This window comes from Fusarium verticillioides, chromosome 7 (genome assembly GCF_000149555.1).
Source record: "Fusarium verticillioides 7600 chromosome 7, whole genome shotgun sequence".
Classification (NCBI taxonomy): Eukaryota; Fungi; Ascomycota; class Sordariomycetes; order Hypocreales; family Nectriaceae; genus Fusarium; species Fusarium verticillioides.
The window spans coordinates 968,194-988,175 of record NC_031681.1 but is presented as its reverse complement, the minus strand read 5'-3'; the positions used below and the strand labels follow the sequence as shown (position 1 = coordinate 988,175).

The following is a 19,982-nucleotide window of genomic DNA, read 5'->3' as shown; positions in this document are numbered from 1 at the left end:
AACCCTGCATCTCGCATGATATATCATATTTCCTGTCTTGTCTGTCGAGGCCTTTTAGCTGCTTCTTGACCTTGCGTGGGCAGACTACGGAGATTTTTGCTCTGTTTTGTTCCTCTCGTCTCTCTTTTACTAACGTGATAAATACTAGCAACCCAGTACGTTCATCCGGAGAGTTCAGGGGCCGTTTTGAAGATTTTGACGCGTGGCGTCGCAAACTATCGAAGAAGACATCAATGGTAAGAGAAAAGAAAGTGGGAGGAAAAGATAACGCCGTTATATTGAACTCTTGTTGGAGTTAAGAAACAGCCAAGCGCCGGAGACAGTTGCATCTAAGAGTTCTAGACAAAGAAGCGAAGCTTGGCTACTCCGGCTTCTCCTCTATGAGCCTGGGGGCCAGTGAGCTAAAATAAGAAGAGGGGAAATCAGACCAGTCTACGGATAGGCTTCGATGGATGATTTGCTTTCACGATGCTAGCTCAGCGAGTCTGCAGGTACCGCACCGTAGTTAGATCAGGTAACGACGCGGTTATAACGGTGGACCAAAAGTTTGATGGCGTAAGCCTTGGACGGTTGATTCAGTTGAAGATGGAGATGCCGAGCTGAAGAGGAGAGAAGGATCAGATCAGGCTGTTTAGTGAGCGTCAGCTTGTCTAATACTAGTCTGGTTCTATCCTGCTAGAGTCGCATTGCTCTGCTCTTCTTGGGCATGGCATGTAAGCTCTTGCACGCGGATGGTGGAGGTGAGGGGCCCTCTTCAGGGGTTGAGAGCAGTTTATGGACGAGGATTTAGAGACTATCGACCCAATATAGCACCATAATGCGGCGCTTAGGTTGAGTTTGTATGTATGTAAATGCATTATTTGCTGGCGTGAAGGTTGTGACTGTGACTGTGACTTTTATGAGTGAGGGGAGAGTAGTATTTGTATCCGTAGGTCTAAAGGATCTAGAGTGGCGTGGCGCGGCAACAACGAGCCGATTTGACGTTTGCTCTTTCCTTTCCTCTGTCCGATATCTTGATGTATTCCTAATCCACTTCTTCCTTCCTTCCTTCCTTGCCTTGTCCATTATCTTACCTTACCTTAGATTCTCTCGATTACTCACGCTCGTTTCATACTGTCGTTCGTTTCTATAGTTGATCATCACCAACTACTAATCACTGAATAACCTCACTTCTCGAGGTTCACCTTATGGGTCATGTCTCGAGGCTTATCGCCTAACTTAGACTCTCTCTCCCCTCTTTTCTCTTAATAGGTCTTCAGTCGCTGCAGTGACAAAACATGGCTGTACCATGGAATTCCATGGGTATGCCACCATCTGACGCCGATCACGACAAGATCGTTGTTGGTCCCTACGACGACTCCAGATATACAGCATCATCATCCGGCCTTAGTTATATCCGACATCCTTCCTCACAGCCCACCAACTCTACAGCCCGTCTAATTCCTCAACCTCTTCTCTCGCCGCCCATCGCAAGGGTATCACCTGGCCCAAGAAGCCCTTCAAGTCCGCTCAGTCCAGCCAGTTTCCAATCTCTCAACAGTCCCTCGAGTCCTGGCTTTCCTCTCAGTCCATTCTACCCACCGAGTCCAGGTCCATTACAGAGGGGGCAATTCCCTAATTCTCCTACCAGCGATGGCTTCAGCTCACCGCGTATGTCTGGCGCAACAGCCGCCACAGACCCTCGAATATCGATGAAGGCATCCAATATGATGGAAACAGTTCTCGAGACGCCTTACTTTGACACGCCGCCTCATACACCTGGATCGTGGGGCGATGCAAGCCGTGGAACCGATAATCTAGATGCTACAGAGGTCCCCCTCAACAATGGCTGGAGGCCTTGGTGGTTGCGCCGAAGAGTGACCAGCATATTCATTGGTGTGTCCATAATGCTGGCTGTAATTGGTGAGGTAGTGAAGTGGTGGCTTTCCAATAATGAAGTTGACAGCAGCCTCAAGGGTCTGTGGACTTTTGGACCCGTTGTTGGTGAGTGATCGTCAGGGTCCTTACTCTGTGTGTTTGGGATCTTCTTCCGTCTAAGTGCTCACATATACCAAGTTGTTTCTATTATGGCCATTCTATGGGCAAGAGTCGAAGCTCAAGCATTGCTTTATATGCCATGGATTGTTCTTGATCGCCGACCAACGACTGTTGACGAAACTCGCCGCAAGCAAGCTCACCGGACTATTCTACTCGACTATCCCAGCCTTGGGAGCTTTCAAGTATTAACTAAAGCATTTCGAAACCGCCACCATCTTGTCGTTGCATCCATTATTATCAAGCTTCTCCTGCGTGCTCAGATCGTTCTTTCTACTGCCGTCTTTCACGCCGAAATCTATGTCGATAGCACTACCAGACTCCGAGCCAGGCTTGGTGTCCTTCATGCTATGGTTGGCGTATTCCTCATCATTTCTGGTGTACTTCTTCCCATGTTGTACCATGCACCATCGCCTCGAGGTATTGCGCCTCGAGACCCTACTTCTCCCGCCGGAACTGCGGCGCTTCTAACAAGTAGCCAGCAATTTCTCTCGCGACTATCCGGAACTGGACATGCAGATATGAATGCTGTTGCTGGTAGGTTGGCAGGCTCATGGTATACCACGGAACTCAAACAACCCGGACGCCGACCTGAGGGAATGTTTCAGCTTAGACAACATGGTGGAGGAAGTGGTGCCCTAGGCATGAACCCTTCCAACCGACCTGAGGAGGCCACGGGGACATACCAGCCATGGACACAAGTCACCCGTACCAAGCTCATCAGTATTGCTATTTCTGTTGCATTGATTGTTGGAATCTCTGTCATTTATAACTTGAAAGGAAACGAGAATGGCCTAGAAGTCGATGATAGCATATTCATTGTTTGGACCTGTCTACCAACCATAATCTTTGCCGCTCTTGCCGTCTTCTGGACCCGAATCGATATCGACAACCGACGCCTTGCCCCGTTCTTGAAGCTCACCAACTCGAAATGCCGATTTCAGGAGTCTTTGGGACTCACATACATGAACGAGTTTGGTCTGCATACAGCGGGAAAGGCCATGAAGAACCAGGATTGGGCGGTTTTCCTTGCCAAGTGCACCTCGATGCTTGGCTGGTTGATGCCAATCTTTACTGCGGGGCTGTTTGCTGTTTCTCAGATGCCACAAAGGGCCAATCTTGAACTTCGACCAGAGTCGCAGTTTGTATCGACAACTAAATCGCTGAGCACCGCCATCGATAGCGATACAATCGAAAATGTGGTCCTAAGGGAAACTCCCAAGTACCCGAGATGGACTTGGGAGGATGTCGCTCTCCCAGAGGTTTCGCTTGTCGATCATCCAAGCGAGTGGCCACTTCCAAACACAGAACTTGTGGCCACAGTCCCGAGCCTAAGGGGCAAGCTCACCTGCGAGACGATATCTCTTTATGGAGGTGAGGGTGTGGATTGGCAATGTGTACCATTGGGAGGATCCACGAAGCAGCCCATCTGCGGATCTGATCAATCTCGAACTGCACTTGTTGCGTCTTCATGCTCGCAACTCTCTTCCAAATACTCCCTCAAGTATATTTGGGGTAGCTGTTCAGATGACGGTATGATTTCCGTCATGATGTGCAATTCATCGGTTGTCGACGTTGATGTCTTGACAACATTCCGCACTGAGGACCTGTCAATCAACACGAATGCTATTCCCATTGTGAATGCATCGAGTGAGACGCCTTCGGATGTGACGGCGGATATCACGAGTGTTTATGAAGCACTCGATAACGTTGGTGCTGATAACAGAACCTTGAACGGACTCGATGCATTCTTTCGTACCTTGGTGCTCTCGAGGTTGCAGACAACTTTGGAGCGTATTGCGATGCCCGAGAGACAGAATTCAGTTTCTCAAGCGATTCGTCAACTGCATGGAATCCTTGCTGCGCAGGCAATCAATAGTGACTTGATACGACGGCCCTTGTCATCTAAGCTCCGTGCTCGTGATGGTTCTCCAACCGATATTCCAGCCTCGGTTGACTATGTTCTGCCGCGTCTGATGCAAAGAAGTGTGCAAAGCTTTGTCCTCATCGGGTTACTAGGCTTTACGCTCGCATTCGGACTCCTTTCGCTACGGACGGCATCTCTGGGGACTCTGAGCAAGAGCCCCGGTAGTATTGCCGCTCAAGCAAGTCTTCTTGCAGACTCAACATTGTGGTGGCGCTTACCAGACGGAGCAGAATGGATGGAAGATGACGATTTAGCGCGATGCCTTCGTCGAAGGACGTTTCATCTTGGATGGAGTAAGGGGGCCGCGGGAACCCGAAGCTACGGTATCGGGATCGTGCAGGACGAAGGAAAAGCAGCGAGACCACCAATGATCTCGCAAACAAGTGCTGATAAGAGCGGGGGAATGGTTCCTGGGCGATACATTAGTATGGCGCCTGGGGTATACTCTTACGGGGATGTTGCGACATATGAAAAGTCGTGAAAGTGATAGCCTCGGCATGGATCTTGAATTATATTATACAAAGTTGAAAGTTGGGTTTTGTTAGTGGATTTGGGAATGCATGGCGTTGGAAGGAAGCGATTGGTTGGAAATTGCGAACTTGTTGGTATATCTATTATGGTACAACTGTACATGAACTTGTCATGTTGTGAATACACGAGGTCTTGCAAGGCTCGGAAACATCTTGGCAAGTAATGATGGAGTATTCGTGCATGTGGTTGAAAAATAAGCCTATTTGAGTAACCAGAAACTGGGGAATTGTGGAGACTCTGCCCTGCCCAGCTTCTCAGCCATGAATTTAATTATCAAAGCAAGTTTGAAGAGTCTTGAAATTGATGAGTCTTTAAAAACTCAGCCAAACCACCCACTCGTTTTACATGGTAACTCCTAGACGATGCTAATCTCAGTTTAAAAAGAATTGGTCTCCTGGGATTCGTGGTTATTCTTATCTTTCTCCCATCTATCTTTCTATCCATCTTCACATCGCAGTCTAATACGTAACTCGACATATCATGGCGTTTACATTACACTCACATTCTGGCGAGTTCTGCCCTGGCCATGCCAAAGACCAACTCGAAGATATCGTCAAACATGCTATTTCTGTTGGCTACAAGACCATTGGATTCACAGAGCACATGCCTCGCTACGATCTACGTGATCTCTACCCCGAAGAGGTTCGTGTCATCATCTAGCTTATCAGTCATACACTGTCTAACATACCACAGCTCGATAACCCTCAAGCTGCTCTAGAAGCTCTCCCTCCTCGTCATGAAGCATACCTTGCAGAAGCTCAGCGTCTTCAGCGCGAGTATGCCTCACAGATTCATATCCTCATTGGCTTCGAGGCTGAGTTTATCCGTCCAAACTGCGCAGCTCACGTTCGCAAACTCGCTGAGCATCCCATCATTGATTACTTCATCGGCTCAGTGCATTACGTTCACAGCACTCCCATTGACTACAACAAGGAGATGTTTGCCACAGCTCGTGAAGCAAGCAGTCGCAAGACTGAAGAGTCGCTCTATGAGGATTACTACGATCTTCAGTACGACATGCTCAAGGAGCTGCGACCGCGCGTCGTAGGACACTTTGATCTCGTGCGGTTGATGAGCGAGGATCCAGCCCGAGATGTTCGGCAGTGGAAGGGCGTTTGGGAACGCATCCTGCGAAATCTGGCTCTTGCGAGGGAACAGGATGGATGGCTTGAGGTTAACAGCGCGGGATTGAGAAAGGGACTTGCTGAACCTTATCCTGGTAGGATAATTGCCGAGGTCAGTTGACACCATCTATCTCATTCATGTGGGATATACCCGAGTAAATGCTGACTATTCATAGGAATGGATTAAATTGGGAGGCAAGTTCACTTTTTGCGATGACAGTCATGGTATTGCACAGGTTGCCACCAACTATGCCCGAACAGTCACTTATCTCGAGAGTCTGGGCATCAAGGAGGTTTGGTGTCTCAAGAGAACACCTAACTCTGGCGTGGATGGGACGAAAAGAGCTACTGTCGAGGAAGTCAGTGTTCCTCTGAGCGTGTTCCGTGAGAATTTCCCATAAAAAATACATATGGTAGGGCTGTTGGTTTAGAATAGAAAGCCATAACGTCATAGATTAAACACGACTAGAAGTATAGAGCAAGACAACAAGAGGTCTGATCCAGAAGGAAGAGGAATAGGGTATCGCGAAGAAGACTACATCCATACATGACAAGGATGTGTTGTAAAGCTCTGATAGAAAAAGAAACACCATGGCAACAAAATTTGGGGTATCATCTCCCACCTGTATCCTACTCTCCAAAGCAGCGATATGAAAGATCTGACAGCCATTCGCCATACATCAGAAGAACAAATGTCCAAGAGAACTAGCAAACGTCTTTAATGCTGAGGCGTCTCGGGAATCTCCTCGATAGACTTCGGCGACTTCGGCTCTGGCTTAACACCCTGCTCCGCGTGCTTGAGCTCACTTGGTCCCTGTCCCGGGCGAGGGGCAAATGGAATACCACCGGAAGTGTATTGGAAAAGATTACTCTTCTTGGCCGGGCTAGGTGTCGCGGCAGGCGTTTGCTCAGATGAAGTTGGTACATTAGGTGGAAGCCACTTCAAAGGCTCGCTCTGAGCAACGGACTCAGGCGCAGGGCCTTCGGGTTGGTAGGGAACAAAGATATCATCTGCATCCGTGCTAGGGTGTACGGAAACAGAGGGGATGGCAGGAGAACTCAGAGGAGGAGACATCAGCTGAGTGACTTGCGCAGTGGATTCGAAAGCGTATTGTTCTTGTGAGGGAGACATGATTCTTCTCGAAGAGGCAGTGGTAGGTGGTGAAGGGATGCGGGCATTACCCGGTGCAGGTTGAGTAGGAGAGATATCATGCGCCTCGACGGAAGCACTGACAGGGGTCTGGCTATGGTCAGTGACTGATGATGGATGCTCAGTACTGGAAGATGTCGTGGCAGGCTTGTATGTGATAGAAGATTCTTTGCCCTTGGCTTTCTCAGCTTCAAGGCGAGCTCGCTCTTTGGCTTCCTTCTGAGACTGAGTGATCAGGTTGATACGAATCTTCTTCATACCAGAGGTGAGGCTGTCAATATCATCGCCACCCGCGCTAGATGCACCGTCCTTCTTCGAAGCCTTGACTGGCGACTTGGCTTTCTGTGTAGCTGTGGCAGGTCGCGAAGGGCCAGCGGTAGTAGTAGCTTTCTTGGTACCCCGAGGCGCTCTTGGCGCAGGCTCCTTGCGAGGGGCAGTAGAAGTTCTTGCCTTCTTGACCGGAGGATTGGTGTTGGCAACTGATTTCGTAGCCATGGGCGAGTTGGGGACTGTACGAGCGTGTTCTACTACCTCAGGCCGATCTGCTTCACCTGGTGATACATCTCTTGTTGTGAGGGATGCCGGGATCTCACTAAGACGACGACTGGTCCTCCTCACTGCCGGCTCACCACTGTTTGTCCTCGAGGAGACACCGCGCGCAACCGCCTTTGCAGGAGTTAGCTTTGCTTCGTCACATGATAGTTTATGACTAACCTTGTCTGAAGAGATGGGGGCAGCGCCCATTGTTCTTCTGCGGCTTGTGGTTGTCTTTTCAGAGGTTGGCTCGGGAGTAGGTGCTGCCTTGGCTCTCCTCTCACGCAGAGACATGCGCGAGGTTGGGCGCGAAGAAGAAGTAGCAAGAGGGTTTGGGTCAATGCCCATGATTATTGATTGGCGATCTCGTCTCGCCTTGCTTGCCTCTGCGTTCAGTTCCTCAGGCTTGCAGCTATCGGTTTGACGACTAGAGGGAATCAGGAGCTTGCTGAGCTCATGGACTGCAATGGCCCAAGGAACTTCTGGCGGAGGTGGTGATGGAGGCCTGGTTATAGATGCACCCAAGTTGGACAAACTACGTCGCATCTTGATGGGATCTGAGACCTTAGCCGTGGATGCCTGTGTTGGTGAGAAGTAGGTTGGGAGAGTAGCGCTCTGCGGCTTCTTGGCTGGACCATCTGGAACCTCCATCAAAGCCTCGAGCTCATCCAAATGGGATGGCGACCACCACGATGGGTCGTAAGCATGAACAGAGTCCAATGACGGCTTTTGCTCGAAACTGTATGACATTTCCCCTGAAAGGGATCCAATCTTCTGTCCCATTTCGACACCAAGACGGCCAACATTGTCTGGCTCTTGAGCGTAGGTTTGATCTCCAGCGAGCCCACTGAGATGGCTTAGAATACCAGAGCACAAAGCTCGATCGCTATAGCCGCCTTCTAGCACGCTGATAACTCGACCATCAACGTGAAGCCCTTCTTCAGCGGCCAATTTGACGACATCCTGGGCAATACGGGCATAGAATTCTGTTGGCACGTTGACCTTGTGACGCTGCATTCCTGCGCTCTCCCATTCACTGGCATCAAAGCCAGCAGAGAAGAAGATGGCAGCCTTCGGAGGCAAGTTGAATTCTCTCAATCGCTCCGCCTGGTTCTTGAGATAGTTTCTTACCTTGTCCAAGAGCACAATATACCTGGTCTCGTAGAGTTTCCAGAACTCCTCCTCAGATTTCCAAGGCTCCAGATGGACATTCCAAACAGTTTGTCCGTGTGCGTTGTCGATACAGATACTGGCGCTTCTAACCTTTTCTTCATCGCCCATTTCACACGGATACGAGTTGATGTCGTGCAAACTGAAGTAGCCAATCGAAGACTTCTTCCATGCTGCCGCATTCTTAGCAGCATTGTTTCCTCGAGAATTGTGCTGCCATGTAATGGCTTGAGAACCATCACCATGATGAAGATCAAAGTCAATGATCGCAGCATGCGTGAGCCCATGGTTGAGAGCTGCATGCATGATACCAACATGAACATTGTTGACCCAACAGAAGCCTGAAGGATAGGAGGCGGAACAATGGTGGCCGGGAGGTCGCACGCCAACAAAGGCCCGCTGAGGTCCGGGACCAAAAACAGTGTCAATGGCTTCGCAGACAGCCCCCAGAGCACCCTCCATGGCGTCCAAAGACTCTGAGCAAAGGTAGAGATCACCTTCGTGGAACTTGTCAGCTTTCTCAGCCCCTCTGTTCATCTGTGGTCTCTGCAACTCCTTGCCCCCCATTGCAAGCTTCGATTCGGCTGCATCGCACATCATTTTGAGTTCTTCCATCCATTTTGTCCCATGCACATTTACAACAGCTGGTGACAAAAGAGAAAGTCTACGTTCTGTCTTTTGTATCCGGAATGGGATGCCATGAATATCCTCAGCCTCTCTTTTAGGATGAAGCGGATATTCACCCTCAGAATGTCTTCCACCCAAGCGGACATACGCTGCAGATATACCCAACACAGCTGCCTTTATTCGTTCCGGGCGTTCGACGATAGTACTGAGAGCGGCACGAGAAGTTCGGGGTCGGGAGAAGCGATGTCCATAGACGGCATCGTTTAGCACTACGATCATCTGGGTTGGGCGAGTGGATGTTGCGCCATGATGCGCCTGCAACTCGTCACTGAGATTGTCATGTGCAATGGAAATCGCAGTTGGTCGGGGTTTCTCCAGCACAGGAGGAGTAGATGACAGAGGCGACTTGGCCTGAGTTGGTGATATGTGATGCACCACGCTGGAACGTCTCGAAGGGGTCGAACCTGGCCCGATACCGTTAGAGGAGCGCAGCGAGTTCATAGACGCCTTTCGTAGTAGTGTAGGTGTGTCCCGAGAAGCTTCACGAGTCCGGGACGGGCTACGGGACAGAACCCGAGCATTTGGCGCAGGCGACTGCGACGTGCGACGACCCGATGAGCGGAATGGAGAAGCTGGTTCGGAGGAGAGGCGGGACGGAGCTCTGCCGGGCGAAGTGGAGATGGAGAGTTGGTTCAAGGACTGAGTTAAGTCGTCATGTTCGGGCTGTCTGAGGTTCCGTGCGGAAGACTGTCGCCTAACCGACAGCGATGGGCGGTTTGGCGAAGCCATGAGGCTGAAGTCGACGGATGAGGAATACCGATAAGACGAAATGGTATGAAACAAAGAGTAGCGGGGTTGACCAAGGCAGTGGAGGTAAAGTAAGTTACGGTATGGGGCGAAGACGAGGTAAAAGTCAGAGCCAACTGGCCCCTTTGGTCGCCTTTGAAATAGCTCCAGCTGCAGGTCCTCTAAATCTAAGTCCTTGAAGCTTGTGCTTGGGCCTGAACCTTTTTGCGATGGAGATGTGGATGTGGATGTGGATGTCGGTGGGTGACGTCTTTGCCCCCTTGTTCAGGGACCAGATCGCGTCTGTAGTAACGCGTTGGGATCACGTGGTTGGAGTTTATGACGCTGTTGTGTTTTGGACATTACCGCATTCGGCGTGCTAGTAAACAACAGTGAGTTACTGTACGCTTTCAATTGGAGGGGTTCACGACGTTTATAATAAATAGAGCAGACAACTGAGCGAGATTGTGTTTTGCTATAGCGACATTAAGGAGAAATTTCTCAGGCCTTTAAACCCACAGCAAAGTCTATCATGAGCGGAATACAAAATGACAAGATTGAAAGAGACAGGCAGGTATCCGTAGTTACGGTAACAACTCATCAACCCCTGAATATTTGTCGCACAGAACGGCAGCAAACATGTCGACTTCCGACTGCTGAGTGCTCTCTAAATATAAGACCATCTTGAGGGATAAGATTCATCTCGTCTAGAATAATAATACGTTCTAAATAATATATAGTGATTCACATATTGCAGATGTCAAAGTTTCATAGTGGCAGTGGTATACCCAGGACTTATATCCGTGTGTATCCGTAGATTGTTGGTCTCTGTTTGTAGGCTGCATGTTTTTAGCTGTTGGTTCGGAAGCTCTGGAAGATCAGATAAATTAAAGTCAGCGATAAATTATGTACCTACCAGATCTTGATCGAAGCTACCTAATCAATTTACCTGATTATCAGCTGAGTGGCCAACAAACAAAGAGCTAGTCACAGCCGTCGATAACTTCATCCCCAGTATTTAGAGCTAACAGTCTAAGAATACGAGATTAAATGGTTGCCAATGACACAGCCTCACAGACACCATTAGACAGACAGCACTTTGCCGTTATGTCGGCCAAGTCTAGATCACACCTGTAGAAGTTATGTATGCACTCAAGCCCAAGCCAAGAGTGACATGGATGTGTTGACCCAAGCTCAACTGAGTAACCTGGGCGAGCAAGAAACGAAACGGCGGACTCACCGCTAACAAAGACAGCGAGTTTTCTCCAGTCGCGGAAATTCATTTCTTCTTCAATCAAGGTCCCTCGTGGCCCTCGACAACTGGACCCCTCACATTTAAAATGACCCCAGTCCCAATCGCCCCATGTTGCCGAGACATTTCTGGTCCACTATCGACGGTCCTGACTCTTTCGCTAGGCTGACTTTGTTTCCGCTTGGTCGGGCGTTTTGAAGGATGCGCTACTACAAACTGTACAAGTACGCTAGGATGCGGATGCGGATGCGGATGAAAGCCACTGTTTGTTGTCTCTTCTCATCCCAACTTGGCAGACATCCAACCGATATGGAGGGCAGAACTAAACTAAACTGCCTGAGATGCCGACAACTCCGATTAGGCTTCAATAGATTGAATTGAGAGTGAGTGGCATGCTGCAAGTCGGTAGGCGCCTCTGATCTCAAAATGAGCTCCGAGTATCCGTACTACCTCCTTGTTAGTGGTCAGCAACAAAATGAGCTTTAAAATAAACTTCCCGTTATGACTAAATGGTTAAATTCGTAGTGCCTTGCATCACTAACAGGGCTGAGCGATTTACGAGGTCATGTCCATCCATACCAGAGCTTCAGGTCGAGGAATTTCCTTCACTGTATTTATGACCTATGCTGGTATGAAAGCTGAAGCTCTGAATATGGATCAAGGCTGATCTTGGAATATACTCCTCGGATCAAGCCACTGAGTAATAGTACGTACCTACTCAGTGATATTTGATGCTAATGATGCAGCCATAATCTGCCCATCGGCAGGGGCGTACATCCTCCAGGCTCTACATCCAACGATGTGCTCACAAAAACGCCAAAAGATGCTGTGCAAGTGTGCGATGCGGGCCCCTTAGACTTCTCTCGCTCTCTGTAGGAGACACAGCATCAGCAAATTGATACCCTGGATTTTGCCAAGCCAATAGATTTAACACATTGTTTACGTCTGCCCAGACAATGCGAGCGGAGAACGGCATTGCAATCTCTCCCAGACTCTCATCGTCCTGACATTCAACGTCCTTGGGTGGACGAGCTGGGGTCCTTTTGCTTGGGCCACCTGAAGCCCTTGCAAAGCCTTGTCGACTTTATCTGGGCTAGCTAGTTAGCTCAGAGTGTTAAACATCTCAAGCCGAGTGGCTTTTTCCTCCACTCCTCTTTCGTGAATCGTCCCCAGTTGCAGGGCACCCCTGGTCTATCTCCAGCCGTTGCGACTCTGCATCTAAGAGGCGACGGCAACGTTGACCACCAAATTTCTACGTGCAGTTCAGAAAGATCCTGCTAATCACATCTCAGCCGCACCATGGCGCCCATGCTAATTGGCCATCTTGACCCCAGAACACCTGGAGATTTTGCCTCGTGGCTGCGTGAAGCCCGGAGCTAGCTCATCACCCTGTCCGCAAGCTTCCTAGCGTCCTGTGTGTCTGGAGTCTGTGTTTGTCAATGGAGCGAGGCGATGAGCCGACCCTGGAAAGAAAAGGGAAGCTCTGTTCAGCTCAGGCCCGGTTGGTGTCGTGAATAAATTCCCGACTGTCGGCCCTTCATGCCCGAGGATTGCTTTTTGAAGGAAATGCTGCTTTTCGCTCATATTCATCTGTAGAAGTGGCTGTCTTGCTTTGGACTTGACATCGACCCCTAACATTGTCTCAAGACATCCGACTCTCACCAGTTTCATTATCTCGAATACACAATCCTCACAATGAAGGGTGCTGTTCTTTCCGTCCTGGCCAGTGGTGCTGCTGCTCAGATCACATCAATGCCTTTTGCTGCCCTCGGTCTGGGTCCTCGTGTCTTCCAGAACAACGCCATCAACCCTACCGACCCCGAATACTCGACCTGCCAGCAAGCTGTTGGGATTGTCCAGGACTGTGTTTCTTCTGTTGGTGGTCTCGACGCTGCTGCCACTGCTGATCCTTCAGCTCTCATGGCTTGCGCATGCTGTGATGGACGCAGCAACGCTGCTCCTCTTTACTCAGTCTGCTCCAACTACCTAGAGGATGAGGCTCCTGAGAACACCTCTCAATACGAAGGTGAGTCTTGCTTCTGGCCATGACGACAGGAGATGTGCTAACAAGCTGTTTTAGCTTATGGTACTCTGTACAGTGCTTGCAGATTGAACGCCAGATGTACTGGTGGTTCTGGTGGCAGTGGTGGTTCTGTCAGCGATAGCCGTCCTACAGCAACTTCAGACGATGAAGATCTCTCTACCATTACTTCCGCCACCAGCCCTGCTGAGCAGACATACGCTGCAGCCTGTTTGTACATGCTCGATATCTTCACTTCTTGCACAGCTGAGGATCGCCAATTCACTGAGCTTCCTCCCAGAGAGCAGGCCGAGTGCTACTGGTAAGTTATTCACTTACACGAAAATTGACAGACTGACAATTTATAAGCTGCCGTGGCTCTGGTTCCCGCCGCACCTGGACTGATGAGCTCGACAAGTATGCTTCCACTTGCGCTGACTGGGCCCGTACTGGCGAGCCCAAGACCGCCTACTCTGGTATGTGCCTCACTGAAACGATCTGAGCGTAGACTAACCCGACAATAGTCGCCAAGAACCTTGCTACTTTCTGCGACCGCTTCGACGACGTCTGCTCTCCCTCTGTCACCCGCACCCAAGACTCCGGATCCAGCGAGACCGACGAGGCCAACACCACCGAGGACTCCGGTTCTCGCCAGACTGGAGCCTCTGACAATGATGCCTCCACCAGCGAGAACTTGGGTGCCATCACAGTCACAGTTCCTGCTCAGCCTTCCAACAGTGGCGACAGCGGCAACAGCGCTTCTTCCGCCCGTGTCGGCGTCGGCTCTGTCCTCGCTGCCGTTGCTGCTCTGGCTATTGCTCTGTAAGATGGCTTGTGATGATTGAACCGAGAAGCGACCAAACTTATTCATGAGGTTCAATTTCCGAGAAGATGTAGTGGATCTAACGACTTATCCGGGTTATTTAATGAAGTGCTGTAGGGAAACTCATGAACAATGCGCAGTCTTATCAGGATATCCTTGGCATTTGAAGCGCTTTCGTATATAGAATCATATTCGTGATTCATAATTCACTTTTTTTTTTATCTACCAGCGCCTCTTGATTGCTGTATATGCCTTCTATTCCGTTGTCAAATCGATGTTGACCCCCTTCAATGCTCCAACTGCCCATTCGGGATACTCTGTTTTATCCGCATAAAGCCAAGCAAAAAACTGTCGCACAAATGTAGGGAATCGATTCTCCATAATGGCCTCCCTGATTTGCCGCATAAGGTTCAATTGATAGTAGACATTGTGAATGGTCAGCAAATGCGCCGCCACCGTCTCTTTTGAGGCGTTGTGGTGGACAAATGCTCGAGTGACGCCCATCCCACCATCAGCGGTTGGCTTGCAGACCATGCAGTTGCAACCCTCCTCGACAGGTCCGAAATCAGTAGCATATTTCTTGTTACGGATGTTCAAGACGCCATGTTTTGTGACTGCATTGCCAAATCGGGCTGTTCTTGTTGGCCACACACAATCGAACATGTCGGCTCCCAGCGCAACGCTCACGACCAGATCTTCAGGGTAGCCAATGCCCATGACGTACCGCGGCTTCAGGTCGGGGAGCAGTTCTGTGCAAGCTGCTACAACTCTGCAGTAATCAGCCTTCGCCTCGCCACCACTCAGTCCACCAATGGCGATACCTGGTGTATCACGGGCCAACATCTCGCGACAGCATTCTCGTCGCATATCGAGATCAAGACCTCCCTGGATAATGCAGAAGAGATTTTGGGTCTCAGGTTTCTTATGAGCAGCAATGCATCGATCTAACCAGCGCACACTTCGCTCCATGGCTTCACGCATACGTGCTTTGTCGGGAGAGGTTGTGACAAGGACGTCGTCCAGCTGCATCATAATGTCACTGCCGATGCTGTTTTGCAGTGACATGGAATGCTCAGGTGTAAGTAACATGGGTGTTCCATCATGCGGGCTCAGAAATTCGACACCTTTCTCAGTAATAGTTGCAAGCTTTAGCAAACTGACCATCTGGAATCTAGAAGCCAAAGTTAGTCCGGGACTTCTCACCAACATAGAGAAAAACTTGCCCTCCACTGTCAGTCAGAATATTGTGGTTCCATCCTTGAAGTTTATGCGCTCCGCCTATCGCATCCAAGACCTCTTGTCCTGGTTTTAAGCCGAGGTGATAGGTGTTGTTTAGACATAAACGGCAACCAGTCTCTTCAAGCTGTTCAGGGGTGATGCCCTTTAGAGACGCTTGAGTTGCAACAGGCATGAACATAGGAAGTTGCACGACGCCATGAGGAAGAGTCAATATTGATGCTCGGGCTCTTGTTGTCTACGTATAAATATATGTATTAGTCTTAGACCCTTCGACCCTTGCTTCATCGGCTGAGTGAAGCCATCACCACTGTAAGACTCACGGAGCATTTTGCGACAAGCTCGTGCGTCAAGGCAGGTGACTTGTAAATGTTTGATGATGACGCCATCCTCTTGATCGCTTGCATCTGCTTTAGCCCAAATATGCCACAATCGAAGAAGAAAAATAAGAAAACGCTCTTCTCCTCTTCGTCGTGTTAGTCGCTTGACTGGGTTTTTGAATAAAATGGAAGTTGTATCAATGAGAGACAGGGTTTCAGTGGGGCTCAGTGCTGTCAGAAGAAGATCCAAGTGCTGAGCTGATTGGTCAATGAGGCACGCTCCGGGCCATTATCGGTAGATCACGCCCAAGCTTCAACCTCCAGCGAATTTTCGTCGACTTCAGCTATACGCCCGGATACTGCTCGACAGGAAGATACCAGAACGGCAAGCCAATTGAGGTCGCCAAACGGTCTCTGAGTCGAAATGAGGTCTCGCGCTGTTTCGCCCGGAGGGGCATTGTTGAGATCTTCTCGACTATTCTCCCTCCCAAAGCCACTACCCGAGCCTCAATCGACAAACTTGCATATTGGCGATCACAAGTCCCCCACGATGACACGACAATACCCGCAGCACCAGTCCATCACATCTCCTCTCTCGTCCCGTGAAAAGGGCGACTGGGGTTTCAAGCGACCATTTCCTCTCAAGTCCACCTTAACGAGCTCAACACCCTTGATCCGAGTCAATCAGGTCGATTCTATCGAGAGCGTTACTGATTTCGCCTCTGCTGCCGACCATACTCTTTCTCTTGAGAAGTTTCAGGAAATGCGAATTCCCCTTTCGATCCCCAAAGGAAACGAGAGAAGCGGCATAGCTGTGAAGAATGATGCTTGGCGAAAATCCGTATTCGAGGAGGACCTCGATTTTACCGAGTATCGCCAAGGACGAGTTGATGATAAGCGATGGAAGTTTAGAGGACCGTGGCTGGCCAGGATGACTGAGGGCGATTTTATGGCATATCTCAACAAAAAGGTACGACCTCAGCGAGCTCAGTTCAGAGAGCTACTCAAAACGAGACTTGCTGAATCTCTAAACTCGAAACGAGCCACGGCTGCCATGGAACGGGGCAACGCCGCGCCAGAAAAAATCCGGCCTAAAGACATCACCGAGGATCAGTTCACAGACTATGTGCGGTCTTTGCGAAGTGATCGTGCTACACTGTATGGCCTGGTCTCCAAGTTCCTTGACCTTGCTCCTCTTGGCCAGCCTGTTGGCATTATCCAGACCTTCCTCGCCGCTGGAGACAATGCCGCTGCTGAGAGTCCTTACGGAAAGTCTGGACCTCCTCCTAGCCATCCCTCTGCTGGCATTAGTTATTTGAGGACGAACTCCTTCATGGAGAACCACCCTGTCTATGGACCTCAAAAACAGCGCACTCCTGTACTCTCTCGAGTAGTTTACCCCAGACAAGGCCCCTCACCTGCCAAACTTGGTGTTGGTGGTTTCGTGGCCGACTCTCCCCCTGGAGACAACGAGTTCAATACCAGAGACTCCCGCCAAAGGGTTTCGCAGAACAAGAAGATGCTTACTGGTATTACACACCTTGACACAACGACCTTCGGTGGTGCCAAGGCATATGTAAGCCCCGAGACTGCAACAATCGACCCTAGTGGAAAGGTCGTGCTGCAACTCCGAGAGGCCAACACTGAGGCCCAACTTGTTGCTAGAGAAGCTCAGGGCCGTGCTAAAGTGTACAATGCGACAAAGCAAACAGTCAAGAAAACGAGTGAAGGAGCTGACCCTTGGCGAGCCGAGCGTGTCGCTAAAGAGCTCATTGGTGATGAGACTGCTCCTACTCCCCAAGATGATGCTGTGAGCAGCTCCAAGAACTACGGCCTTGATAACGACAACAAGCAATAAAGTGCATGAGTTATGGATGAGGGGCTGAGGCGATGTATATCAATGTCATTTACTTTCTCTGATATTGGGAGAAGATATGTACCAAACAACTGTACAAATAGAATTGAAGCAATTACCCAGGTTACATCTGCTGGTCTGTTGCCAGGACTTACACTACAAATATGTTATGAAAATGAATGCAAGCTTGCATAATAAATGCGTAATGTTTCGAGCCAATCGTGCAGTAGAATGATCCACTAAATTATATTAGCTAAGCGAAAATTGTACACGTGACTTTTCTTAGGGTTAATTTTGAGGAAGGAGCGATCCACCCACTCAACACCAAAATTCTAGCTGTAGCGGGAAATTTCACACCAGCGACTTTCTTCAAACCTATCGCCCAACGTCCAACAGTCCAATACCGCCAAAATGGGTCGCGTTCGCACCAAGACTGTCAAGAAGTCCGCCAAGGTCATCATTGAGCGTTACTACCCCAAGCTCACCCTGGACTTCGAGACCAACAAGCGTATCTGTGATGAGATCGCTATCATTGCTTCCAAGCGCCTCCGCAACAAGGTTAGAAATACCGGCTCGACGAGATACGACCGAGGGCAGCGACTAATTCAGGAAAAATTATAGATTGCCGGCTACACTACCCACTTGATGAAGCGAATTCAGCGTGGACCCGTCCGCGGTATCTCCTTCAAGCTTCAGGAGGAGGAGCGTGAGCGCAAGGATCAGTACGTTCCTGAGGTCTCTGCTCTGGACTTCACCCAGAACTCCGAGAGCGGCCAGCTCGACGTCGATGGCGAGACCAAGGATCTCCTCAAGCACCTTGGCGTATGTGCTCATCCGAGATTTGAACAAACTGGACAAGGTGCTAACAATAAATGCAGTTCGAGTCTATCCCCGTCAACGTCATCCCCGTCACTCAGCAGCAGGTTCCCGAGCGTGGTGGACGACGATACGGCGACCGCCCTCGCCGCGACTAAAAAATTGGTATTTGGGATTATTATGATGGGTGTCTGGCATTTACAGGGTTTTACTACTTGGCGTCCTAGGACAGTGAGTGCATAGGTCTCAAAGAAAGATCTTTCGACCCCCAAGGTGTCGCCGATTCTCTGGATGTCTCCAGAGATGACGCTTGATCGCCAATTACTCTCCTCACTTCTGTGAATATGACCTTGTCCCAAGGCCAGTTCGCACGTTCCAGGAACTGAGCCGAGGGACTGTGATGTTATTGTCTACATCGATGCGACGAGTGTTGAGTAGTGTCATGATGGGGTATCTTACTATCCTTATTATGGCCCTGCCTATGATACACGAATCGCCAACGCCTATCTTACGAATAAATGCTACGAACACCTAAAACCTGATTTCATCAATCTTTCGTCTTATCCTCCAGGTTGAGTTTTGTTCTGTAGCCCTCAACGAGTAAATGTTCATCGTAGACTTCTGGTTTGTCAGATGAAGCGGATGGCGCTTTAGGATCATTTTCCTTCAGTGTGATATTCATCTTCTTGCTCTTGCTTTGTGATGCATCTGGTTCGCCTCGTTCAAGAGCAAGAGCGGCTTCATCTCGAGCTGCTTGCCTTTGCTCCTCGAGCTTAAGCTGACCCAGCTCTCGGGCAGCTCGGTCGACTTCTGTTTCCTTCGATTTGTCCTCGTCGAGTAAATCGATCTCAATATCTGGGATACCTGCCCGCTCCCAGGCAGCTGTCTCGTTAAGCTGCACCTTGACATAAAGAGCGCGGCGGGCGCACTGGTTGGAGCACCATTTTTCTAGGTCCTCGCGCTTCATGATATTCCCGTTGGAAATCTTCCATTGACCGCCAGGGCCCGTATTCCTTCGTGGTCGCGAGCAGAGGGTGTAACCACAAAGCTCGTTCACATTGCGCTCGATCACGAGGTCGTCGTAGTCGGAAGGTTGGAAGAGTCGCACATGAGCCTTGAAGTCGGCGATATCAGATGGAGAAGGGTTGGAGGCGTTGTAAGGTTGTTCGCGGACGAGAGGGTATTCGGAGAGGAGGACCAAGCTGTCGAGGATTTCTGCTTCAAGGTCTTTACGATGTTGGATGATCTTGGCATGCTCTATGGCGATTTCTCTGGGGTCGGCATTTCGTTCTTTGATAGACTTGGGCTTCTTCAGAATACCCTTTGGGGGCTGTTTAGACGTTGAGGCCATGATGAATGAGTATTATGGTCTTGAGAAAAGGATAACTCGAATTTGGAGCTCAGAAAGAACCAGAAATGGCCCCGCTACCTCTGCTAGCTTCTGTTTTACAAGTGGCAATCCACTGAAGGAGGGGAGACTGGCTGACTGCCAGAAGAACGACTGGACCCTATCGGCTGATGACAAAATAACGAATGTAGGTTAGTGCTGAAGAATAGCCTGGCAGTGAATGTTTAAAGTGACGGCTTCGGGACTTGAAAGTCCAGTCAGCCAATCAAACAAGGTTCAAGTCTCTCCATCATGGATCCCTATGATGATGCACTGTAGCACAAACAAAGAACAGTCATCAGTCACTTTTTCATCTGGTTACATTTATATGACAGAAACGGCATAAGCAAGGAGGGTTTCAAAGTATGACAGGCCAGTGTTTGTTCATCA

General features: G+C 49.7%; 8 protein-coding genes across 9 annotated transcripts; 5 read left to right on the top strand and 3 right to left on the bottom strand.

The window, feature by feature from the left end:
* The first annotated feature begins 943 nt into the window (after positions 1 to 943).
* FVEG_06852 (hypothetical protein) lies at positions 944 to 4,750 on the top strand. Its single transcript, XM_018895279.1, has 2 exons — positions 944 to 1,983; positions 2,056 to 4,750. Exons 1-2 carry the CDS (start codon positions 1,278 to 1,280, stop codon positions 4,440 to 4,442), a joined length of 3,093 nt encoding a protein of 1,030 aa, XP_018752506.1. The 5' UTR covers positions 944 to 1,277; the 3' UTR covers positions 4,443 to 4,750.
* A 24-nt stretch (positions 4,751 to 4,774) lies between these two features.
* FVEG_06851 (histidinol-phosphatase (PHP family)) lies at positions 4,775 to 6,242 on the top strand. Its single transcript, XM_018895278.1, has 3 exons — positions 4,775 to 5,134; positions 5,186 to 5,728; positions 5,793 to 6,242. The coding sequence occupies exons 1-3, from the start codon at positions 4,973 to 4,975 to the stop codon at positions 6,015 to 6,017; spliced, it is 930 nt and encodes a 309-aa protein (XP_018752505.1). The 5' UTR covers positions 4,775 to 4,972; the 3' UTR covers positions 6,018 to 6,242.
* FVEG_06850 (histone deacetylase HOS3) lies at positions 5,892 to 10,140 on the bottom strand. The gene is made up of 2 exons (XM_018895277.1): positions 7,481 to 10,140; positions 5,892 to 7,432 (listed from the first exon to the last, which is right to left on the bottom strand). Exons 1-2 carry the CDS (start codon positions 9,884 to 9,886, stop codon positions 6,335 to 6,337), a joined length of 3,504 nt encoding a protein of 1,167 aa, XP_018752504.1. The 5' UTR covers positions 9,887 to 10,140; the 3' UTR covers positions 5,892 to 6,334.
* A 2,067-nt stretch (positions 10,141 to 12,207) lies between these two features.
* Positions 12,208 to 14,262, top strand: FVEG_06849 (hypothetical protein). The gene is made up of 4 exons (XM_018895276.1): positions 12,208 to 13,161; positions 13,216 to 13,477; positions 13,525 to 13,631; positions 13,680 to 14,262. Exons 1-4 carry the CDS (start codon positions 12,831 to 12,833, stop codon positions 13,979 to 13,981), a joined length of 1,002 nt encoding a protein of 333 aa, XP_018752503.1. The 5' UTR covers positions 12,208 to 12,830; the 3' UTR covers positions 13,982 to 14,262.
* Positions 14,030 to 15,726, bottom strand: FVEG_06848 (queuine tRNA-ribosyltransferase). 2 transcript variants are annotated; one of them, XM_018895274.1, is made up of 3 exons: positions 15,538 to 15,725; positions 15,202 to 15,452; positions 14,030 to 15,149 (listed from the first exon to the last, which is right to left on the bottom strand). In XM_018895274.1, the coding sequence occupies exons 1-3, from the start codon at positions 15,619 to 15,621 to the stop codon at positions 14,234 to 14,236; spliced, it is 1,251 nt and encodes a 416-aa protein (XP_018752501.1). In that variant the 5' UTR covers positions 15,622 to 15,725; the 3' UTR covers positions 14,030 to 14,233. The 2 variants fall into 2 exon arrangements, with proteins under 2 accessions (XP_018752501.1, XP_018752502.1); XM_018895275.1 differs by having other exon boundaries at positions 15,202 to 15,726.
* Positions 15,727 to 15,851: 125 nt separating this feature from the next.
* FVEG_06847 (hypothetical protein) lies at positions 15,852 to 17,581 on the top strand. The gene has a single exon (XM_018895273.1). It carries the CDS (start codon positions 15,959 to 15,961, stop codon positions 17,390 to 17,392), a length of 1,434 nt encoding a protein of 477 aa, XP_018752500.1. The 5' UTR covers positions 15,852 to 15,958; the 3' UTR covers positions 17,393 to 17,581.
* Positions 17,582 to 17,654: 73 nt separating this feature from the next.
* FVEG_06845 (40S ribosomal protein S17) lies at positions 17,655 to 19,874 on the top strand. The gene is made up of 3 exons (XM_018895271.1): positions 17,655 to 17,947; positions 18,011 to 18,211; positions 18,268 to 19,874. Exons 1-3 carry the CDS (start codon positions 17,801 to 17,803, stop codon positions 18,361 to 18,363), a joined length of 444 nt encoding a protein of 147 aa, XP_018752498.1. The 5' UTR covers positions 17,655 to 17,800; the 3' UTR covers positions 18,364 to 19,874.
* On the bottom strand, positions 18,279 to 19,700 carry FVEG_06846 (hypothetical protein). The gene has a single exon (XM_018895272.1). It carries the CDS (start codon positions 19,554 to 19,556, stop codon positions 18,753 to 18,755), a length of 804 nt encoding a protein of 267 aa, XP_018752499.1. The 5' UTR covers positions 19,557 to 19,700; the 3' UTR covers positions 18,279 to 18,752.
* Positions 19,875 to 19,982: the final 108 nt, after the last annotated feature.